Raw genomic sequence first — 20,385 nt, 5'->3', positions numbered from 1 at the left:
AGTCATTACAATTCATAATCAGCAGCAGCTTTAGGATACTGTTTGCTGCCGGTCTGCCCTGTGTCCCTGACTCATCTAATGATCCCATTGAATTAAATAGGAGTTTCTGATATCCCCATCCTAATAACCTCTCAGCTTTCCTCTGTAGGTTCCTGAGAATTTCATGTGTTTGGTGAACTGGGTAATATCTCTCTGCAAACACCTGTTGTGAAACCGAGCTGTGTCCTTTTATCATTTACTGGAATTGACTCGTCCTCCTCACCCCCAAATATTTACACAGCCCAGATCCCTCAGTACGAGACAGATCCCGGGAGGAGAGGGGAGCAGACAGACCACGGAACGGAGAGGGACCAAGATGTTACCTCTAATCCTCCTCAGCCATATAGCACGTAAGTAACCTGATGGTAGATACCAAACTGGCTGGGTTCACACTACGTATTTTTGAGGCTGTATAGCAACCAAAACAAGGAGTGGATTGAAAACACAGAAAGGCTATGTTCACATAATGTTGTAATTGAGTGGATGGCCGTCATATAATGGTAAATATGTGCTGTTATTTTAAAACAACAGCTGTTATATTGAAATAATGGCCGTTATTTACTGTTATATGGCGGCCATCCACTCAATTTCAACATTATGTGAACAGATCCTTTCTGTGTTTTTAATCCACTCCTGGTTTTGGTTGCTATGAGGACCTGACATGAGGACCAAATACTGCCTGAAATATACATAGTGTGAACCCAGCTGAGGGCTAGGTTCACATTGCATTTTTTCAATCCGTTTAACGTATCCAATTTATGGAAAAAACTGATGCAAAAACGGATGCAATTGTGTGTCATCCATTTGGATCCGTTAACCATTGACTTCCATTATAAAAAAAATAAATAAAAAAAACGGATCCAAACGGATACGTTTTTTTTTTTTACGTACAGAAAAGTAGTGTATGTTAAGGGTATGTTCGCATCTCGTTTTTGGCCCCATGTCGGGCTACACGTCAGGAATCAGTAAAAAAACTATGCGGATGTGCAGCCTGGTGTAGCAGGCCAGATTAACCCCCGTCCAGATTATACCCGGGTACAAAATGGCCTAGGCCAGAGTATATCCCGGGGTATAAAGTAGCCTAGGCCAAACTATACCCCCCTAGGCCAGAGTATACCCCGGTGTGTAAAATAGCCTAGACCAAACTAAACCCCGGGGTGTAACATAGACTAGACCAGAGTATACCCATCCAGGCCAGAATATATCCATCTAATGTCGAACCAGGCCACAGTATACCCCGGGGATAAACTATATACCTGGGGGTGTAAAACAGCCTAGGCCATGCTATATCTCTCTGGGCCATACTGTTATTACTTCACTGGTTTTCTCACCCCTGGCCCAGGCTACAGTATACACCAGGGCATATATTTTCATACCCAGGGGTGTAATATAGCCTAGGCCATACTATAAACCTGGGGACAGTTTAGCCCAGGCCACAATATACCCCGCCAGACTATATCCCTCCAAGTTATCAGGTCACTGTTTTTTTCAGTTCTGACCCAGGCAACAGTATACCCCAGGGGATATATTCTATACCAGGGGGCAGGGGCGTAGCTAATGTCTCTTGGGCCCTGGTGCAAGAGGTCAACTTGGGCCCCCCTCTTACCACATACTGACTAATAACACCACATACTGACTAACACCACCTCTGCTATTGACTAATACCACCACATAGTGACTAACACCACCGCTGCTACTGAATAAAATCCTCTGTACATAGACCAATATCACTTCATACAGTCATACAGAGGTGGACGCACTGTACACAGGCTCTATACACCATATACATCACAGTGTAGTTATATCAGGTGACTCACAGGGGACGTCTTTTCTGATCGGAGTTCTTCCCTTTTCATCTTCTCCATCTGCCCTGGGCCATTATGAGAACTTTTTGGAGCCACGAATCCACAGAATCTGCCAGACAGACATATTAGGCTCCTCACACTGACACCATCCTCAACTCTATACACAGTGCACATCTGTAATGGCCCCTTTACACCCTCATTTGGTGGGTAGCCCTGACTCTATGTGATCACCCTTATAGTACATATCCCCCTATTGTATACACCCCCCCCCCTTGTAGTCCACCTTATAGATGGCCCCCAATGTTTCCCCCTTATAGATGGCCCCCTGTGTTGTCCCTATTATAGATGCCCCCCATGTTATCCTCCATATAGATGGCCCCCATTTTATCCCCCTTACAGATGCCCCCCATGTTGTCCCCTCCTCCTGCCCCTCCATCATCATACTACAACCACCTTCACCTTAATACTACTACCCCTTCATCCTCCTGCCCTTTCATCATCATACCACTACACCCCTCATCATCCTCTTGTTCCTTCATCATCATACCACTACACCCCCATCATCCTCTTGTTCCTTCATCATACCACTACATCCCCATCATCCTCTTGTTCCTTCATCATACCACTACACCCCTCATTATCATACCACTACACCCCTCATCATACCACTACACCCCCATCATCCTCTTGTTCCATCATCATACCACTACACCCTCATCATCCCCTTAAAAACAAAAAAATCTATACTCACCTGCATGATTTCTGTAGCCCTCAGGTCACACGCGCTGGCGGGCTTCCCCCGGCGGGGGGCGGGGCTTAGGGTGGAGGGGGCGGAGCTTCGAGGGACCAGTTTTTTTTTCAACGCGATGCTCCCTGCGCTGGAAGTACTTCCCCCCGGTGCACACAGAGCTCCCTGGGAGCCGCAACATTGCTTGCGGTCACAAGAGGGAGTGGGAGCAGTGCAGTGGCAAGGGGGGGCCTCACAGGCCCCCCCTTGGTAGCGGCCCGGTCGCTACGCCACTGCCAGGGGGTGTAAAATAGCCTAGGCCAGAATATATTCCTTTCAGGCCATAATGTTATCACTTCACTGTTTTTTTCACCTTATCTCTAATTTTTAGAAAAGTCCGCAGATGTTTTTTTTTTTATCATACTCGGACACTGATCAAAATGGAGGCACACAAACGCTTCCTTTTTACTCATCCATTTTGCAAAAAACGAATGAGGAAAAAAAATGAACAACAATAACACAGTGTGAATCCAGTCTAAAACAGCTTGGCTACAAAGCTATGCTGGGGTAGGATTTTGCGCAAAAAAATGAAAATTTGCACTTGACAAATCTAATGAAAACTAGTTAATAGAACAACCCCCCTCCCCTTGCATACATTGAAAAAAATGTGCAGGCATTGAAAACTGATGTAAAATAGCGCAAAACCCTTAATAGCTCTTGGACAGGTATTTATGAAGTGCTCAAAATCTCCTTATTAGCCAACCCCCCCCCCCCCCTTAAAAAAATAACATAAAGAGAAATGTCCCCTATGGCCCAGTTCACACTGAGTAAGAATGTCGAAATTTCGGGGCGGAGCGCTCCGCCTTGGAATTCCGACGTTCTTGCTCAGTGTGAATGAGAGGCCAGACAATGCGGGACACACATCTGCACAACACTGTCAGCACCTCCGGACCAGACCAGGTGCTGACAGATTCCCTTTAAGGACCAAGGCATATTTCTTAAATTTGACCTGTTTCATTTTATATACTAAGGACTTTGTGAAACTTTAAATTATCTGAGTGATTAAAATGTAGTTTATGTTAGTACAGAAGTAGCTTTAGGTCAATACATTCACCTTTTTTGTAAGAAAAATAAAATTTCATTAAAAAATGCAAAATTTTCAATTTTTCTAGGTTTGAAATTCTCTGTCTACAGCAGAGATAGTCATGCCTCACAGCCGCGATAGTAATTCTCATGTACAATATGCCCGCTCTATCTCGGCATTATTCGGTAAAAGTCCTTTTAACTTTTCGGATGTTAAAGGGATTAGGAGCACCCCAGAGCTTTAGCGCTTTATCTAGAACATTCCTTGAAAGTAAAACATAGAAGGATGCCTTTTTTTTCTTTCCAAAAAAATGTTATTGTTCGATCAGGAAAAAAAGTTTATGTATAGCGAATCAGTGCCGGCTGCCAAATTTTTAAATCCGCCGAACTTCTACATATAACTGACTGCCACTCTGTGCCGCTCCTCTCCGGGTGCTGGGAAAAAACGCATCCAGTCCTGGGAAATTGGGAGGTTTCCCAGGACTGAATGCAGCTTTTCCAGGCACCCAGGAAGGAGGGGCACAGAGCGGCAGTCAGTTAAAAGGCAAGCGGATGATGAGCAGATTGCAGAGATAACCAAGCGCTTCGCTTTGTTATTACTGTAAATTCGCTCTTCTCTATTTATACTTCTCCCAGTTTCCCAGGATCAGATCCAGCTTTTCGCCGTCACCTGGGAAAAAGCAGAGCACAGATCAAACGAAGCACTTTGCTTTGTTTAGATGAGGGATTCGTTCATCTCTAGCAATAATTAAAGGGGTGGTGTTACAAAGAAAACTAGGTCTACATTATGTTACATGAAACAGATATCAAATTTACAAGCATTTCTTAAAATGTATTGTTTGAGAGCTATAGAATTACTAATCCCCCCCATGTGCTGCTTTGTTTGATAACCTGTTGCCCTCGGTCAAGGCCTCCCTGGCGTACACTATCGGGGGTCACACATGCTCAGTTTAATCCCGGTCACATGATCTGTCCCATTAGTACTTGCAGTTGGTTTTCACTATACATGCAAGCAGGGGGGATTGTGGGAAAGTGTCTGCACTGTTGCATGGCAACCGCAGGGTCACAGTTCCGAGAGGAAACCAGGTCGTAATCAGATATTTAGGGAGGAAAAATGGTCCAGTGATGTAAGCTCAGTGTTGGACTAGCCCACCAGAGGACCGGAAAATCCTCCAGTGGGCCCCCAGCATTAGAACCTCCACTAACACTGACTGACATGTCGTGTCTCACTGGTTCTTCATTGGTGGGCCCCGAGGATCATTTTCTCTGGTGGGCCACAGATACCCCAGTCCGACACTATGTAAGCTTCTTTACTAAGAACAGCACATTTGTTCTCCTTTACATATATGTTCTATATATTTATATTTTAAAGCAACTCTTAAGTGGTGAACATCTTCCCTCTTTGATTTTAGTGTCCATTGCTGCCCCTTCCCCCATATGTGATCTTGTTGAAGCTAAGTGTCCGAGGGTGTCCCGGTGTCACCTGCACTGCGAGATAGGATACATAGACCCTCTTGTAGCTTTGTCCTATCCAGGCTAGTTCCTCTGTTTATCAGGATACTGCTCTGCACTTTGTAGAGTGGTTCTCGGCGTGGGATAGGATGATGATTCCTTAAGTGACTACTTCCTACAGGGGTATGTAAAAGACCCTGTGAGTGATGGAAAGGAATGTGCAAAGAAGAGAAGGAAAGTGATAGGTTAGAAAAGAAGAGTATCTCCATCGGACAATAAAAGTACATAATGTATGAGAAACATAATGTAAGCTCAGTGTTGGACTAGCCCACCAGAGGAACGGAAAATCCTCCGGTGGGCCCCCAGCATTAGAACCTCCACTAACACTGACTGACAACATGTCGTGTCTCAATGGTTCTTCATTGGTGGGCCCCGAGGATCATTTTCTCTGGTGGGCCACAGATACCCTAGTCCGACACTGTGTAAGCTTCTTTACTAAAAACAGCACATTTGTTCTCCTTTACATATATGTTCTATATATTTATATTTTAAAGCAACTCTTAAGTGGTGAACATCTTCCCTCTTTGATTTTAGTGTCTATTGCTGCCCCTTCCCCCGTATGTGATCTTGATAAAATAGCCATTGCCAATGGTAATTATACTATGAGCAATGGTGGAAATGTTAGCAGTAAAGTGGAGTACACCTGTCCGGAAGGGATGTACCCGTACCCGGCCTTCTCACGGGAGTGCCAATACAATGGTCGCTGGACGGATGAGAACGTGAAGGCTCTATGCAAAGGTAATTGACTACATATCTGATGGTGAGTTTTATAGGCAATAAACAGGGGTGAAGCTATTGAGGATGCAGAGGAATCAGTCGCACCTAAGCCTTAGGGCCACATAAGACAACACTAGTATTAAAATTGGCCCATGGTAGATGGGAACCCTAATGTTGTATAGAGGATTACAGCTTTGTTATGCTCATGACAATACAGAATATGATATATGTGACTTTTCCACTTGGCAATTTTGAGCCTGGATACCTCTGGTCCTTTTGTGGGGTTGGTGTGGTAATATGCGGCCAGTAATGTTGTGACGCCAGTGCTAGTCCAGCACACAGGTGTGATGTTGGTACCTGCTTTGTGTATGGCCGGTCTATACTGTTCCCCAAAATGGTCAGTGAATTGCCGAGCTGTGATGGGTCCCTTGGGCTCTTGTCACGGAAGTCCTGAGTGGCAATTGCCCCACCTGGACTATTGGTACCGCTACCCACAGAAAGGGGAAAAATGACCCAAGGCATGTAGCGAATGTGTGTCGTTGCTGGTGCAGATGAAAAGATGACTAAGTCCCAGCTTTAGAACAGCTTTACTGTGCAGTCTCTGTATATTACAAAACACTTTGGCAGAAAATAGATAATCTTTGTACAGGTAATAGTGCTCAACTGGGGCTGCAGAGATACTTGAAAGTGCTGAATACAGTAGAGGTAGTTGTTCCTTTGTTTATCAGGATACTGCTCTGCACTTTGTAGAGTGGTTCTCGGCGTGGGTTAGGATGATGATTCTTCCTTGGTAGTGTCTAGCACTGCATAGTAGTTTTAGTGGATATACTGGAGAAACTGAGTGTCTCTGGTTGCTTCATACACATTTGTACTGAACTCAGTAACACACTAGACTGAACAGATCTGATCCCGGACAAGGGTCCTGGCAGAGCCAGGCCCTGGCTTGGCTACAGCATGGACGTCTGCTCTGTGTGTCCTCCTCCCACAAGAATCTGGGTAGAACTGACACCACACTTCCTCCCACTAAGTGACTACTTCCTACAGGAGTATGTAAAAGACCCTGTGAGTGATGGAAAGGAATGTGCAAAGAAGAGAAGGAGAGTGATAGGTTAGAAAAGAAGAGTATCTCAATCGGACAATAAAAGTACATAATGTATGAGAAACAGTAACCCTTTGCTTACTTCAGCTTTGCAAAATATAACAAAGTTTAGAAATAACACTGACACCTATTGGTGAAACTACAAAATACCTTCATCACCACTTAACTTTGAGAAAAGAGCTTTTCCGACAGGTGTGAAACACGAAACACCCGTGGTGGGACATCACACTTTGAAGGTTTCAAATTAGATTGTCTTTTATACAGGGTCCATTACTGACACCAGTACCCATGTTAACTATAATATTCCTATGTGTCATCCCCCCCCACAGCCGTACAGTGCCCCAGTCCAACCATACTTGAAAATGGAGCGTTTAGTCCTGTGAAACGTAAATATTTTACTGGAGACGTCCTGGAATTCCAGTGTTATGGAGGATTTACAATGTTTGGACCTGAAAACCGCACCTGTCAGGCCAATGGAAAATGGAGCGGAGACAATACCATATGTGACGATCTAGGTAGGAATCTGTGATAAAATGTATGATATAGTCATCGACAAAAAAATAGAAATAAGACGGAATCAAATAAATGTTCTGTGTGTGATGTAATGATGATATGTAAGTCATCACAATATTAGAGCGAAAAGATAAATTGGGGAAAACCGTACAAAAAGGTTCTAGGACCCTGTTAGGCATCTCTATACAAGATGAGATACAGTTGGGCGCCTCTAGCCTAAATACAAGATGGGATATGGTTGGGCTCCTCCAGCCTGGATACAAGATGGTATACGGTTTGGTGCCTCTAGCCTGGATACATGATGAGAAACGGTTGGGCTCCTCTAGCCTGGGTACAAGCAGGGCTGTATTTAACATTCATTTTAATGCTCACATCCGCTATTGTTAGAAATTAGCAGGATTCATCCTTGCAGATGCAAAGCAGCTAAATTGTAGACATGTTATTAGAAAAACCACATACAGGCCCAGATTTATCAATCTGCCTGAAACCTTAACCAAACCTAATCGGTATTTGCCCAAAGCCCCCAATCACTTTATATATATTAATGATTCTCTTTAGCACTGAGATATAAGCTTTTTTGTTAATATGCAAATGAGCCTCAAGTGCCCAGTGGGTGTTTCCCAGCACGGCAAGAGCCCATGTGAGTTCAGCCCATGCCCTCTTTAGTTGATGCCAGTCAAACTGGTTAGGTGGATGCAAGCGGGCATGGAGGCTGGACATGTCTGGGCCTGCGCCATGTTGGGGAACACCCCCTGGGCACTTAAAGAATTATTCCAGGGAAAGTAGATCGCAGGGGGGTCCAACCTCTGTACCCCCACCAATCTCCCTATTGAGCCCCCGGCTCCTGTATTAATAGAACTGTGAGTACGGCATGTGACCCGCGGCTCTTTTAATTCCTATGGAACCAACGGAAAGAGTTGAGTGCATCGCTCTTCCGGCGTACTCTGCTCTTTCCATCAGCTCCATAAAAATGAATAGAGCCGTGGGTCACATGGCGTACCAGCTGTTCTATTCATAATACAGAAGCCTGGACTCAATAGGGAGATCGGTGGGGTGTACAGATGTCGGACTTCCTGCAAACTCCTACTTTTGCTCTGTTTTGTGGATAAGGGAAAAGTAAATTTTACTTGAAATCCCCCTTTAAGCCTCGTTTTCATAATAGCAAAAGGCTTATATCTCCCCGATGAAGAGGACTAATGAATGTACAAGGTATGACTGCAACCCTGTATACTAGCGCTATCCATCCATGGCCTTAGTTATACTCCTGTTTGGAAATTCCCTTCTTCCCCACTTCTCTAATCCTAATCAGGATGGTGGAAATGTATCCTGCTATTATACTCGGACACAGCTCTTCTCTTTCTTCTCTTTATGCATTTCTTCTGCCATTCCCATTCCCCTTTATTAACCCCTTGGTTTTCCACCTTACTTGCACACAGAGGGCTACTGTCCTAACCCAGGAACTCCCATTGGGGCTTCAAAATATGGTTCTTCCTACAAGATCGAAAGCAAAGTGAAGTACGAATGCAATTCTGGTCTGAGGATGTACGGCTCCAACGAGAGAATATGCATGGAGAACAAGCGCTGGTCGGGAGCAGAACCCACCTGCAGATGTAAGAGCAATTACCTGCGAAACCTAAGCACTAAACCTGAATTAGAATTACAGTATATTTAGCGTGTACCATTTTGAATAGGGTGCCTAAATACCTTAAAGGAGGCCATGTTGTGATTCTGTGGTGGAAATTTGGAGATGAGTGCTATGGAGAAATTTGACATGAAAGTAATATAGAAGCATGACTACTGTGCCCAGTCTGTCCGACAGTCATTGTTCATAAGGCGATGGCTGAAAATACGGAAACTGTGCAAATCTATCAATTATAATTTTGCCCTGTCAGTTCCACACCTGATTTTGGTTTAAAAAATAATGACCAAAAGACTGCTGGAAACATAGTAAAGAGACCGGCCGTTCCGTGACCCGGCTGGGTCACGGAACGGCCGGTCTCTGCACGGATCATCCCGGCCGGTTAAAAAGGTTTAAATGACTAATTTAGCTGTCTCCATACCTTATTTCAGATTATTAATCATGGTGCTTGTTCTTGTGAAAAGTGTACTTTTATCCGCTTGTTACTGCGCCAAAGGGGCGTGGCTTAGTCTAATGCGCCACATCGCCCCGCCTCCATCCGTGATGTCATCGCCGCATAGGCCCGGCCCCCTTAGTGGCCATTGGTGTGGGTCAATCTAGGGGGGGGGGGCCTAGATCTTTAAGCTGGCCCTTCCAATGGCTGCTGAGGGAGCGGGGCCTATGCGGCGATGATGTCACGGATGGGGGCAGGGCACGGATGGGAAGCCCCACCCACATATACCAATCCAAAGATATTAAAAAACACTTTTTACCAGAACAAGCACCATGACGAATAATATAAAATAAATAATGAGAGCTGTAACATTTACCCTTTACACCTGTGGAGGGAAGTCAAAATGCAAAAAGGGGATGATCTTTCCGGCCGCAGTGTTCTGATGCGGGCGATGGCAACAACGGCCGTACTTTTACATAGTGTGAACACAGCCTAAAACTGCAGGTACATGTTAAAGTGTACCTATCATTTTGCCAGCGCCAGAGGATACATTGAAAAACTCCTGCAGGTGCACTGTCCTGTATTGTAAGTTTATTGCAATGCAGTCGATGACACTTCCGGGAGTTTTGTTCACTGCTTACATTAGAAGAGGACAGTGAACGTGCAATAGTTTTTCAACGTATCCCCCTGAGCTGGTACATGTTAAGGCTATGTTCACACTATGTATGTGTGCGGCTGTATTTTTTATGCGGCTGGAAATGTGCGGCTAAAACTACGGCCGTGGGAAAAAATAGACATGCGGCTGAAAACATACGGTCATTTACTTGGAAATCTGGTTCAACTAAAAATAACAAATAAATTTTAAGAAAGTGATGCAAACACCTCTGGATGCATCTGGGAAAGCAGGGAAACAGTTTACATGAATTGCTATTACCGGGGTTTGCGATCCTCTGCAGTATGCCGATGCCTCTCATGGTTAATATATTGAATTAATAAAACACATTTTCGTTGTAATAAAGTCCCTTTCATTGTTCAATAATTAAATTTAAACGAATCCATCATTTTGCAATTAAATATACTGTTAAAATAAATTTATTTATATATATATATATTTATTTTAACAGTATATTTAATTGCAAAATGATGGATTCGTTTAAATTTAATTAGGGGCCACCCTGTTGTTTCCCTGTCTATGTTCCAATACTCGCAACCGAGTGGGACTTAAGGGGTTATTTATCAGGGTGGTGTGGTGCTCTCCCCATCATGGAGGCACCCCGTTGGCAACAGGCTAGAGATATCTGGCTATCCCGTGTTTTGAGACTCGTAACTGAGGCTCCACGGACTCTTGTTTTGCATATTTAAATTTTTGGGGGCATCAGTGGAGACTCTTGACTCTCAGCCAGTGATTGGCTGAACAGCAAGGAATTGGTGAGGACTGAAAGAACATTAGTGGTGGGGAATCAGGTAGGTGAGTATCCCTTACGCTACCCTGACCATTAAAAAAAAAAAAATCCCTGGATAATCTCTCAACATGCATTGTACAGCAAGAAAAAAAATAGTGCCACTATTGTTAAATGGCTATGTCTGGTATTGCAGTTCTGCCTCACTTTCTCGAAGGGGCTCAACTGTAATACCAGACAAAACAAAAAAGTAAGTGTGGCGCTGTTTGTCTGTAAAAACAAAACAAAAAAGCAGCCACAGTCTTGTAATCTCATACAACCCTTTCCAAAAGAGATCTGTAATGACTGTTATAGGTGACTGGTGTGTTTTTATCCTCCACAGACCCGTACACATATGATACCCCAAAGGAAGTGGCCAAAACTTTTTCTGCTTCTCTTTCCGAAGCAATTGAATCATCTAACCCGGATAAAGTAGTAGGTAAAAGAATGGTGCATGACATGAGTTCTATTGGAGAATACCTATGTTACAGCAGGAGGATGGATGCCACGTGTCAGCTTTATGGTGGGGTAGCACTGACGCTCCTTTATATCGCTCTTAGGCGCCCATTATGACCATGGTCCAGAAATAAAGAGAAAAAACCATGGGGGACATTTATCAAACATGGTGTAAAGTGAAACTGGCTCAGTCGCCCCTAGCAACCAATCAGATTCCACCTTTCATTTTCCAAAGAGTCTGTGAGGAATAAAAGGTGGAATCTGATTGGTTGCTAGGGGCAACTGAGCCAGTTTCACTTTACACCATATTTGATAAATCTCCCTCAATATCTTTCACAAGAAAGTTCAATTCAATAAATTTGACCAGGTTCACGGACGTGATACCGCAGTCAGATAAGCAGAACAAACAGTGTTGGGTCCAGGGTCTGGTTTCACGTTGAAATCCGGTTTCTTTAAGAATTGAGAGGTTGATGGTTGGTTTGTACTGGGAAAATACAATGCTGTAAAAAACACTGTGAAAAACCTTTAAAACTTAAAGCGACTCTGTACACACAATCTGACCCCCCCCCCCAAACCACTTGTACCTTAGGATAGCTGCTTTTAATCCAAGATCTGTCCTTGGGTCCATTCGGTGATGCAGTTATTGTCCTAAAAAAACAACTTTTAAACTTACAGCCCCGTGCCAAACTTTACACCACCACTCCGTCCCTCCTCCCCACCCTCCTCATCATTAGGAATGCTCCAGGCAGATTATCTCCTATTCCCCACCTGTGTCAGCACGGCACATGGGCTGGATCGTTAAGCACCTGTGCAATGTTCAGCATGGAGAAAATGTTCCAGTGGCATTCCTAATGATGAAGAGGGTGGGGAGAAGGGACGGAAGGGGTGGTGCAAAGTTAGGGCACAGATACTCCGGTTTGACACGGGCTGCAAGTTTAAAAGTTATTTTTTAGGACAATAACTGCATCACCTGCCGAACGGACCGCAGGACAGATCTTGGATTAAAAGCAGCTATCCGAAGGTACAAGCAGTTTGGGGGGGACAGATTGTGGGCACAGAGTCGCTTTAAAACAGCAGCCTTAGTGATATCGTTTATGTGGTGCTTCGGTGGCCTAAACCTTTCGATTTTAGAACATTATATTATATTTATATATTTAGCGTTTTGATAATGGTCCGAATGTAGTTATTAGTTGACTACAGTCTGTACTCTGTTTCCGAATAAAGCTGAGAAGAAACAAAGAGACACAGCGCTCAGGAGACTGCTACTGTCCCTTAATTTTAGTGATCGTGGGGGTCTAAAGGCCCTATTCCACGGGCCGACTGTGAGGAGCTCCTTGTTCCCCACTCACTGCCGCCGCTATTACACACGGCGGCAGCGAGTGGGTGAGTGCGGGAGGGGCCACGGGGAGCTGCAGGGGGGGCTGCCTAGGTGATCGCTAGATTGTCCGGGCAGCCCATAGAGGATAGTGGCGGTCTGCTGCCGCCTCTCCTATTCCACGGAGCAACGGCAGCAGATCTCAGATCACAGTCGCTTGTTTTTTAACATGTTTGAAACACAAATTACTTCAACTATCAGCCGACATGAACGATGTCGGCTGATCGTTGCCTTCTATTCCACAGGACGATAATCGTTCCGTGGAATAGAGCCTTAACAGCCGGATCCCACAGATCACAACTCATCTCTATGAGATATCTATGAAGCTTAAAGCGACTCTTGTACTCACAATTTGACCCCCCCCCAAGCTCCTTTAACCATCAGATAGCTGCTTTTAATCCAAGACCTGTCCTGGGGTCCGTTCGGCAAGGGAAGCAGTTATTGTTAGAAAAAAAACAACTTTTAAACTTGCAGCCCCGTGTGAAAATGGCGTGGCTTAGAATGTCTGTTCCCTAGGCTTGTGACACCTCTATGTCCCTCCTCCTCCCCACCCTCATTTCTCCTAATAAACACTTGTGTGAACACTGCACATGGGCCTTAAAGAGTCACTGTCGTATTTTTTTTCTTTGCAGAAATCAATAGTCCAGGCGATTTTAAGAAACTTTGTAATTGGGTTTATTAGCCAAATCTGCCATTATCTGCATGTAAAAGGCCTTTTCCCAGGTCCCCCCCCTCCTTCCTCTTTTTCATCCACTCTGAAAAATCTGAAAATTGTGACTTGTTGCAGGAGACGTCCCCTGTCTGTTCTAGGGAGAGGGGAGGGGGGAGGAGGAAGGAGGGAGTTAGCCGGCAGCAGAAAGCAGATAACAGAGGATTACAGGCACAGAGCTGGGTGACAGCTGTAATCCGAGCTCAGACAGGTCACTGGTGACTGTCACAGAAGATTTCCCGTGAGGGATTTGTAGATTAACTCTTTGTTGTCCTGTTTTGGTCTTTTCTTTAGCTCCCTCCATAGGAGAACAATGAAGACAGGGGGGAGAGATTCAAACTGCTTTTTCATGATAAAAATGCATTTTTCGGATAATAAACCCAATTACAAAGTTTCTTAAAATCGCCTGGACTATTGATTTCTGCAAAAAAAAAATTCACGACAGTGACACTTTAACAATCCAGCACAATCCAGTGTCCAGACAAGTGATGAATAGGAGAAATCCTTCCATGGGCATTCCTAATGATAAAGAGGGTGGGGAGGGGGGACAGGCCTAGGGCACAGACACTGTGGGCCAACTTAACACAGGGCTGCAAGTTTAAAAGTTGTTTTTTTAAGGACAATAACTGCATCACCTACCGGTCCCCAGGACAGATCTCAACAGATTAAATACAGCTATCCGATGGTACAAATGGTTTGAAAGGCGGGGGGGGAGTCGCTTTAAGAAATATGGGCAACCATGTTACCATGTGTGGGAGAGACCCTCCCCTCCACATACACACCCCCTTGACACCTCCAGCAAGTGTAAGTGTCCATTTACACACAGAGATTTATCTGATTTTTGAAGCCAAAGCTAGGAACAGACCATTAACAGAGAACAGGTCATAAAGGAAAGACTGAGATGTCTCCTTTTTTCAAATCCATTCCTGGCTTTGACTTCAAAAATCTGTCAAAATCTGCCTCCCACGTCATTGCTTCAGCTGACTGGCTGCAGTGGTGAACCGGAAGGTAGAGCCTGATGCGACAGGGATTGAAAAGATGTCCGACAGACAATGCTGGCCTAGATGTGTCTGATTGCAGGGGTTACGACCTTTTGAACGATGAATAATGGAGCAGTGGGTCCGCACATACTCTATTCATTGTCTATGGGAGCACTAGGCTTACCAAAAAGACATATTCAGGTATCTCCAAAGCTCCCAGAAAGAATTAATGGAGCACTTGCCAACCCACTGGAGTGTGGAGCCGGGCTCCATTCTGGACATTGTGCAGGGGTCCAGCTCTGAATCTGTGGATATGCCTGTGGCCTGGGTTGCTGGTACTAATGTTGGGCCTGCTGGTGGGTTCTGGTGGCTACGTGTCATGGTGGCCAGGAGTGGTAACACCCACCTCCAGACATACAGTATGGCAACCGAACCTTAGTTAGGACAGGTGTGAGGTGCGGAGTATAGGTGCAGGTGCTGCAACAGAGATGACAGAGTCCCACTTTAAACAACTTGTAAACTTTACTTGAAAGGTTTCTCAGTGCAAACAGTAACAATGCTTAGTGTAAAAATAGTCAATAACAATATTCCAACAGGGAGAGTTGATAGAAGAAAATGTTAACAGGACATAGGGACCACATAGAAGGGCCCTTGCCTAGTGTACTAGGTACTCTGCCGGGATGGGGTGAAGTGTTGACAAGTGTTTAAAGAATCCTCGTACTCACGTATGGATGAGTCTAATTATCTCACCTAACCTCCTTCTGCCCCACAGTGTCGGGTTTCCGTCCTATTGAGGTAGTACAAGTCCCAGGTCCCTGCTCTGGGTGGAGCTGGTTTGTAGTGTCCTTCCTACAAAGCTGAGCGAGCGCTTGTCAGTAGAGAGCGGCTTGCTGGCACTGTGCTCTACTGTAGGATCAGTCTTCAGTTTGTTCGTCTCTTTTCTAAGGTGGTCGACTGTCCTGTTTAGCTAGTCTGTCCTTGGCCTAGGCAAGGGTGAGATCTCCTTTTGCTCCGATTTCCCTAGGGGTCTTGTCTAGCAGTCCATAGTGGTTGGATAGATAGTGTCAGAAACAGCTATATCCATGTCACTATCTGCTCAATAAATAAAGGTAGTGTTTAAATCCCATAATGTACAAGGACCTCGCTGGGCTTGCGCGCACAGCTCTCCAGGCAAGCCCCGTCCAATATTTCATTGGCTGCTCCACTCCAGGCTTCCTAGCAGCCAAAATCAGACCCTGACGGACCCCCGACTCTAATCCAAATGTTTAGTTTTAGGGTTATTGGGAGTGGGATTAGGATTATGTCCCACTGATTTGTCATGTTCTAACCCTCCCCACAGTCCCAACCTTAACCGTAACCTTCCTGATTAGCACCAAGCCCGAGGGTTGGGGTTAGGGTTGTTGTGTTGGCAGGGGATAGTTAAGTAATATGTTGGTAGTAACCCGACCCCCAACCCTAACCCTAAAACTAAACGTTTAGATTAGGGTCGGGGGTCGGGCAGGGTCTGATTTTGGCTGCTAGGAAGCCTGGAGTGGAGCAGCCAATGAAATCCGGACTAGGCTGGCCTTGCCTGGAGAGCTGTGTGCTCGCCCCCAGCGAGGTCCCTGTACGGTATGTGATTAAGTCATTACCAATAACTAAAGGGAAGTAGTTACTATAAAGGGAAGTTTGTGTGCAGCTAGACCTAGTGTGAACTGCAGCTGTGCTGTGAGAGTGTGACATCTAGTGGTTGGAGTAAGGAACAGCGGCCTCCTGTCCTAACCTGTGACACTAGAATGATACAGTTTTACCAAGGTGTATGAAGAGAAAAGTTAACACGTAGTGGGACACTACAGATGGGGGGTATGTTTTAGGGCTGGATTACTTATTTTTCTTGGTGAACAATAGGGATGATGCTTTATGATAAATTACAGGCATGCACACCGCTGTGGCCCCAGGGTCATGTTGTACAACTACTGATACATCCATTTTTCTTCATTTTTCCCACAGGGGACGCTGATCGTAAAATACAAGTGGAAAAAGATGGTTTAATGAACATCTTCATCGTCATTGATGCTTCCAAAAGTGTAGGACCGGAAAACTTTAAAACAGCTAAGAATATCAGTCAGGTGTTCATAGAAAAGGTAAGGAGAACATAGACAAACAAGTCATGGCCTCTACCATCTTGGGACGGCCCTGTGTTGGGTGGAACCCTCTGCAGTATATCCCCCTTACATGGTGTGCAAATACTATATACACCAGAAGGGGCACAAATAGTAGTGCCATACGTTAGAAATGAGACCTCCGCTATACAGTACCATACAGTGCCACCACCATATACTGCACAAATAATATTGATATTGTATCATGTAGCAGATCTGATCATGTTGCATTGCAATTGGCCACATGCAGTAACTGCTTTGCTAATGTTGCTGCTACCTGCATTTTTTTTAAAACATTTTGCCAATTAGGGTGTGCTTAGAATTAGCTAAACACATAATACCGGTAAAAAATAAAAAAAAAAGTAATAATAATAAATGAGAAGAAGAAGAAGAGGAAGTAAAAACACATAATACAGCTGCATTGCCGCCATCAAATACTTCTAAAATCTTGTAATGAGGCTTCAATCAGACACAAATTTAACATGGGTTTTTACAGCTTTTAACATTTTTACAGTTTTTTTTTTTTTTTACTTTCGAGACTAATAGTAAATGGGTTTTCCTTATTTTATTACCTGTGATTCTTTCATCACGTGATTCCAAGATTTATATAAAAGAATTGGGTGATTCCCCCCCCCCTATAAAAGTGTATAGAAGGAAAAACATCATTATTTCTTAAAAAAACTAAACAAAAAAAAAAAACGTCGGATGCAACTGGTGTTCTAAAACTGCCAAGGAGCAGAAAGACACCAATATGCCAAACACCAAACATAAAAGACACTTTAAATTCGAGGATCTGTTTGGATTATTGGAGTCAGGTAATCTGGGCTCAGTTCGAACTGACCTGACATTATGTCACTTGGCAAATAGGGTATGGGAGGAGACTAGAAGATTAGCACTAGATAAGGGGTATTTGAGTTGCACCCCAATCTGGGGGAATGTAAACCTCCCAGAATTTGGGAAAGTTCACAACAATCAATTTTGGATTAATAGAAAACTTTTGTATTTGTCACAGCTATTTTTGAATGGGGAAATTCGTCATTTTGATGATCTTAGTAAGGATTTTGCATTGGATGGGAAGTACAAGTTTTTTTATGTTCAGCTTTCTCACGCGGCTAGCTGCACGTTAACTAAGGAATTTTTTAGGCCCACTAAGAGTAAGGTACTATTAACCCCTTGCCTCCGCAGCCTGTTTTGCCTTAATGACCAGGACCTATTTTTCAAATCTGACCTGTCTCTCTTTATGTAGTGGTAACTCTGTGATGCTTTTAACTATCGCGGTTATTCTGAGATTGTTTTTTCGTGACATATTCCTCTTTATTTTAGTGGTATACTTTGGTTGATACACTCAGTAGTTTTTTGTAAAAAACACAACATTTGCGCAAAAATTTGAAAAATGTATGTTTCTGTATATTCAAAACTCTTTTCATAAGAAAGATAGTCATGCCACATGAACTAATTACTACTGCAACATCTACAACATGTCTGCTTTATGGTGACGACATTTGGTGAACGTCCTTTTACTTGTTAGGATGTTAGAGGGCTTCGAAATTTTGCAGCGATTTTTCAAATTTTCAGGAAAATTTCAAATTCTGATTTAATTAGGGACCAGTTCAGTTCTGAAGTGGATTTGTGGGACCTTTATGGTAGTTACCCCCATAAATCTCTCTACTATAAAAACTGCACCCCTCAAAGTATTCAAAGTAACATTTCATAAGTGTATTAACCCTTTAGGTGTTTTGCAGAAATTTAAGCAAGTTGGAGGGGATATTTAACATTTTCATTTTTTTGGCAGATATTCCATTTTAATCCATTTTTTTCCTCTTACACAGCAAATACTAACCGAGAAATACCACTCACTATTTATTCCCCATATTCCAATGTTTCTAGAAATCCCTCATATGTGGCCGCAGTGCGTCACCTGACTCAACCACAGGCCGCAGACATGACAGAGACCTGGGGAATTTTGGGGTTCTTTTTTATTTCAGAGTTTTTTTAGCCATTATACCATGTCACAGAGGACTTGCGGTGCCAAAATATTTGTGTAAGACAAGTTGACATTTCCATCGGTACCATTCTGGGGGACATGTGATACCCTGATCATTTTTTAATTATTTTTTTTATGAGGTGGTATGAATAAAAAACACAATTTAGCAGCTGTTTTTCATCATTTTTTTTGTACGCCCTTTACTATACGTCACATATGACATGTTATCATTATTCATCAGGTCGGTACGATTACAGTGATATCCATGTTATATAGCTTTTGTTATAGTTTATGGCATTTATACTATAAATACTGTTTGTGTCTTGCATATTGTAAGAGTGGTAATATTTAAATTTTTTCACCAATGGAGTTATGTGAGGGATTTTTTTTTGCGGCATAAGTTGACGTTTTTAGTGGTACACCTTTTGGGTACATGTGACTTTTTGATAGGTTTTTCCTTAATTTTTTAGGGGGCGGGATTAACAATAAATTGTCATTTTTGTTAGTTTTTTATTTATTTTTTTTATATCGTTAATCGGGTGGAATAATTAATGTAACGGGTTAATAGACGGGGTCATTACGGACGCGGCGATACCAAATATGTGTATCTTATTTATAGGGGATCATTTATAAAGGGGGGATGGGGAATGTGTGTATTTATTATATATATATATATATATATATATATATATATATATATATATATATATATATATATATATAATTTATTATGTATTTATTTAATTTATTTATTGTAATTAATTATTTCTTTAATTATGTATGTATGTATGTGTTTGGTGTTTTGTTTTTTTTTTTACTTTCACTTTTTCACATCTATAATGCATTACAGCACATGATCAGTGCTGTAATGCATTATATATTGAATGATCTGTCAGTGTTACACTGACAGATCATTCAAATGATCAGGTCCCTGCCTCAGTGCAGGTGCCTGATCATTAGAAATCATAGCAGCCCAGACGCACTGGAAAGCGTCTGGGTTGCTATGGATACCCTCCCGGAGTCGCGCGATTGCTCGCGCGGCTCCGGGAGGGGGAGAGATTGCAGAGGGAGCCGGGGGGGGGGGGGGCACGGGGAGGGGGCGGCCACACGGGGGGGCTCTACAGCAGAGAAGGGGAGCCTGGGGGGAGCGCAGCAGCATTTGCCGCAGCCTCCTCCCAGGCACCCGATCGGCAGGGGGAGCATATCTCCCCATAGACGCTGTGGTCGCACAGACCGCGGCGTCTATGGGGTTAACTGCTTGGGGGGAGCGCGGCTCCTCTCTGGGCAGTCGCAGCAGGAGGAGGCTGTGTGACACAGCCTCCTCCTGCTGCTCGATCTCAACTAGGGACAGAGGGGGGAGGCAGGAAAAGCATGACGTCCAGGGTGCAGTGCGTTTTGGCACTGCTTTTCATGACGTCCCTGTACGTCATATTGGGGGAAGGGGTTAATGTTGCAAGTAAGGATGGTCCGAACCCTCCGAGGTTCGGGTTCGTATGAACCCGAATGCTCGGCATCAGATTCCCGCTCCCGTGGAGCGGGCGGATACAACGGGAGGACCGCCTGGAAAGTTGGGATACAGCCTATGGCTATGGCTGTATCCCATTTTTTCAGGCGGTTCTCCCGCTGGATACGCCCACTGCACGGAGCGGGCAGACAGCGGGAATCATTGCCGAGAGTTCGGGTTTGTACGATCCCTAGTAGTACGGGTTCGTACGGACCATCCCTAGTTGCAAG

At 44.0% G+C, this 20,385-nt stretch overlaps 1 protein-coding gene across 2 annotated transcripts in view; it reads left to right on the top strand.

Annotated features, from left to right (window-relative positions):
- Positions 1–281: 281 nt before the first annotated feature.
- LOC138766411 (complement factor B-like) overlaps positions 282–20,385 on the top strand; it is a 54,645-nt gene continuing 34,541 nt past the window's right edge. The window contains exons 1-6 of one of the 2 annotated variants that reach the window (XM_069943998.1): positions 282–389; positions 5,701–5,904; positions 7,312–7,497; positions 8,932–9,105; positions 11,350–11,445; positions 16,516–16,649. In XM_069943998.1, coding sequence (XP_069800099.1) covers positions 356–389; positions 5,701–5,904; positions 7,312–7,497; positions 8,932–9,105; positions 11,350–11,445; positions 16,516–16,649 — 828 coding nt within the window. In that variant the 5' untranslated portion in view covers positions 282–355. The remainder of the gene's footprint in view (positions 390–5,700; positions 5,905–7,311; positions 7,498–8,931; positions 9,106–11,349; positions 11,446–16,515; positions 16,650–20,385) is intronic. The other variant, XM_069943996.1, reaches the window with a different exon arrangement.

The sequence above is a fragment of the Dendropsophus ebraccatus genome, chromosome 10 (genome assembly GCF_027789765.1).
Source record: "Dendropsophus ebraccatus isolate aDenEbr1 chromosome 10, aDenEbr1.pat, whole genome shotgun sequence".
In the NCBI taxonomy this organism is placed as follows: domain Eukaryota; kingdom Metazoa; phylum Chordata; class Amphibia; order Anura; family Hylidae; genus Dendropsophus; species Dendropsophus ebraccatus.
This window is presented reverse-complemented; position numbering and strand designations above follow the sequence as displayed.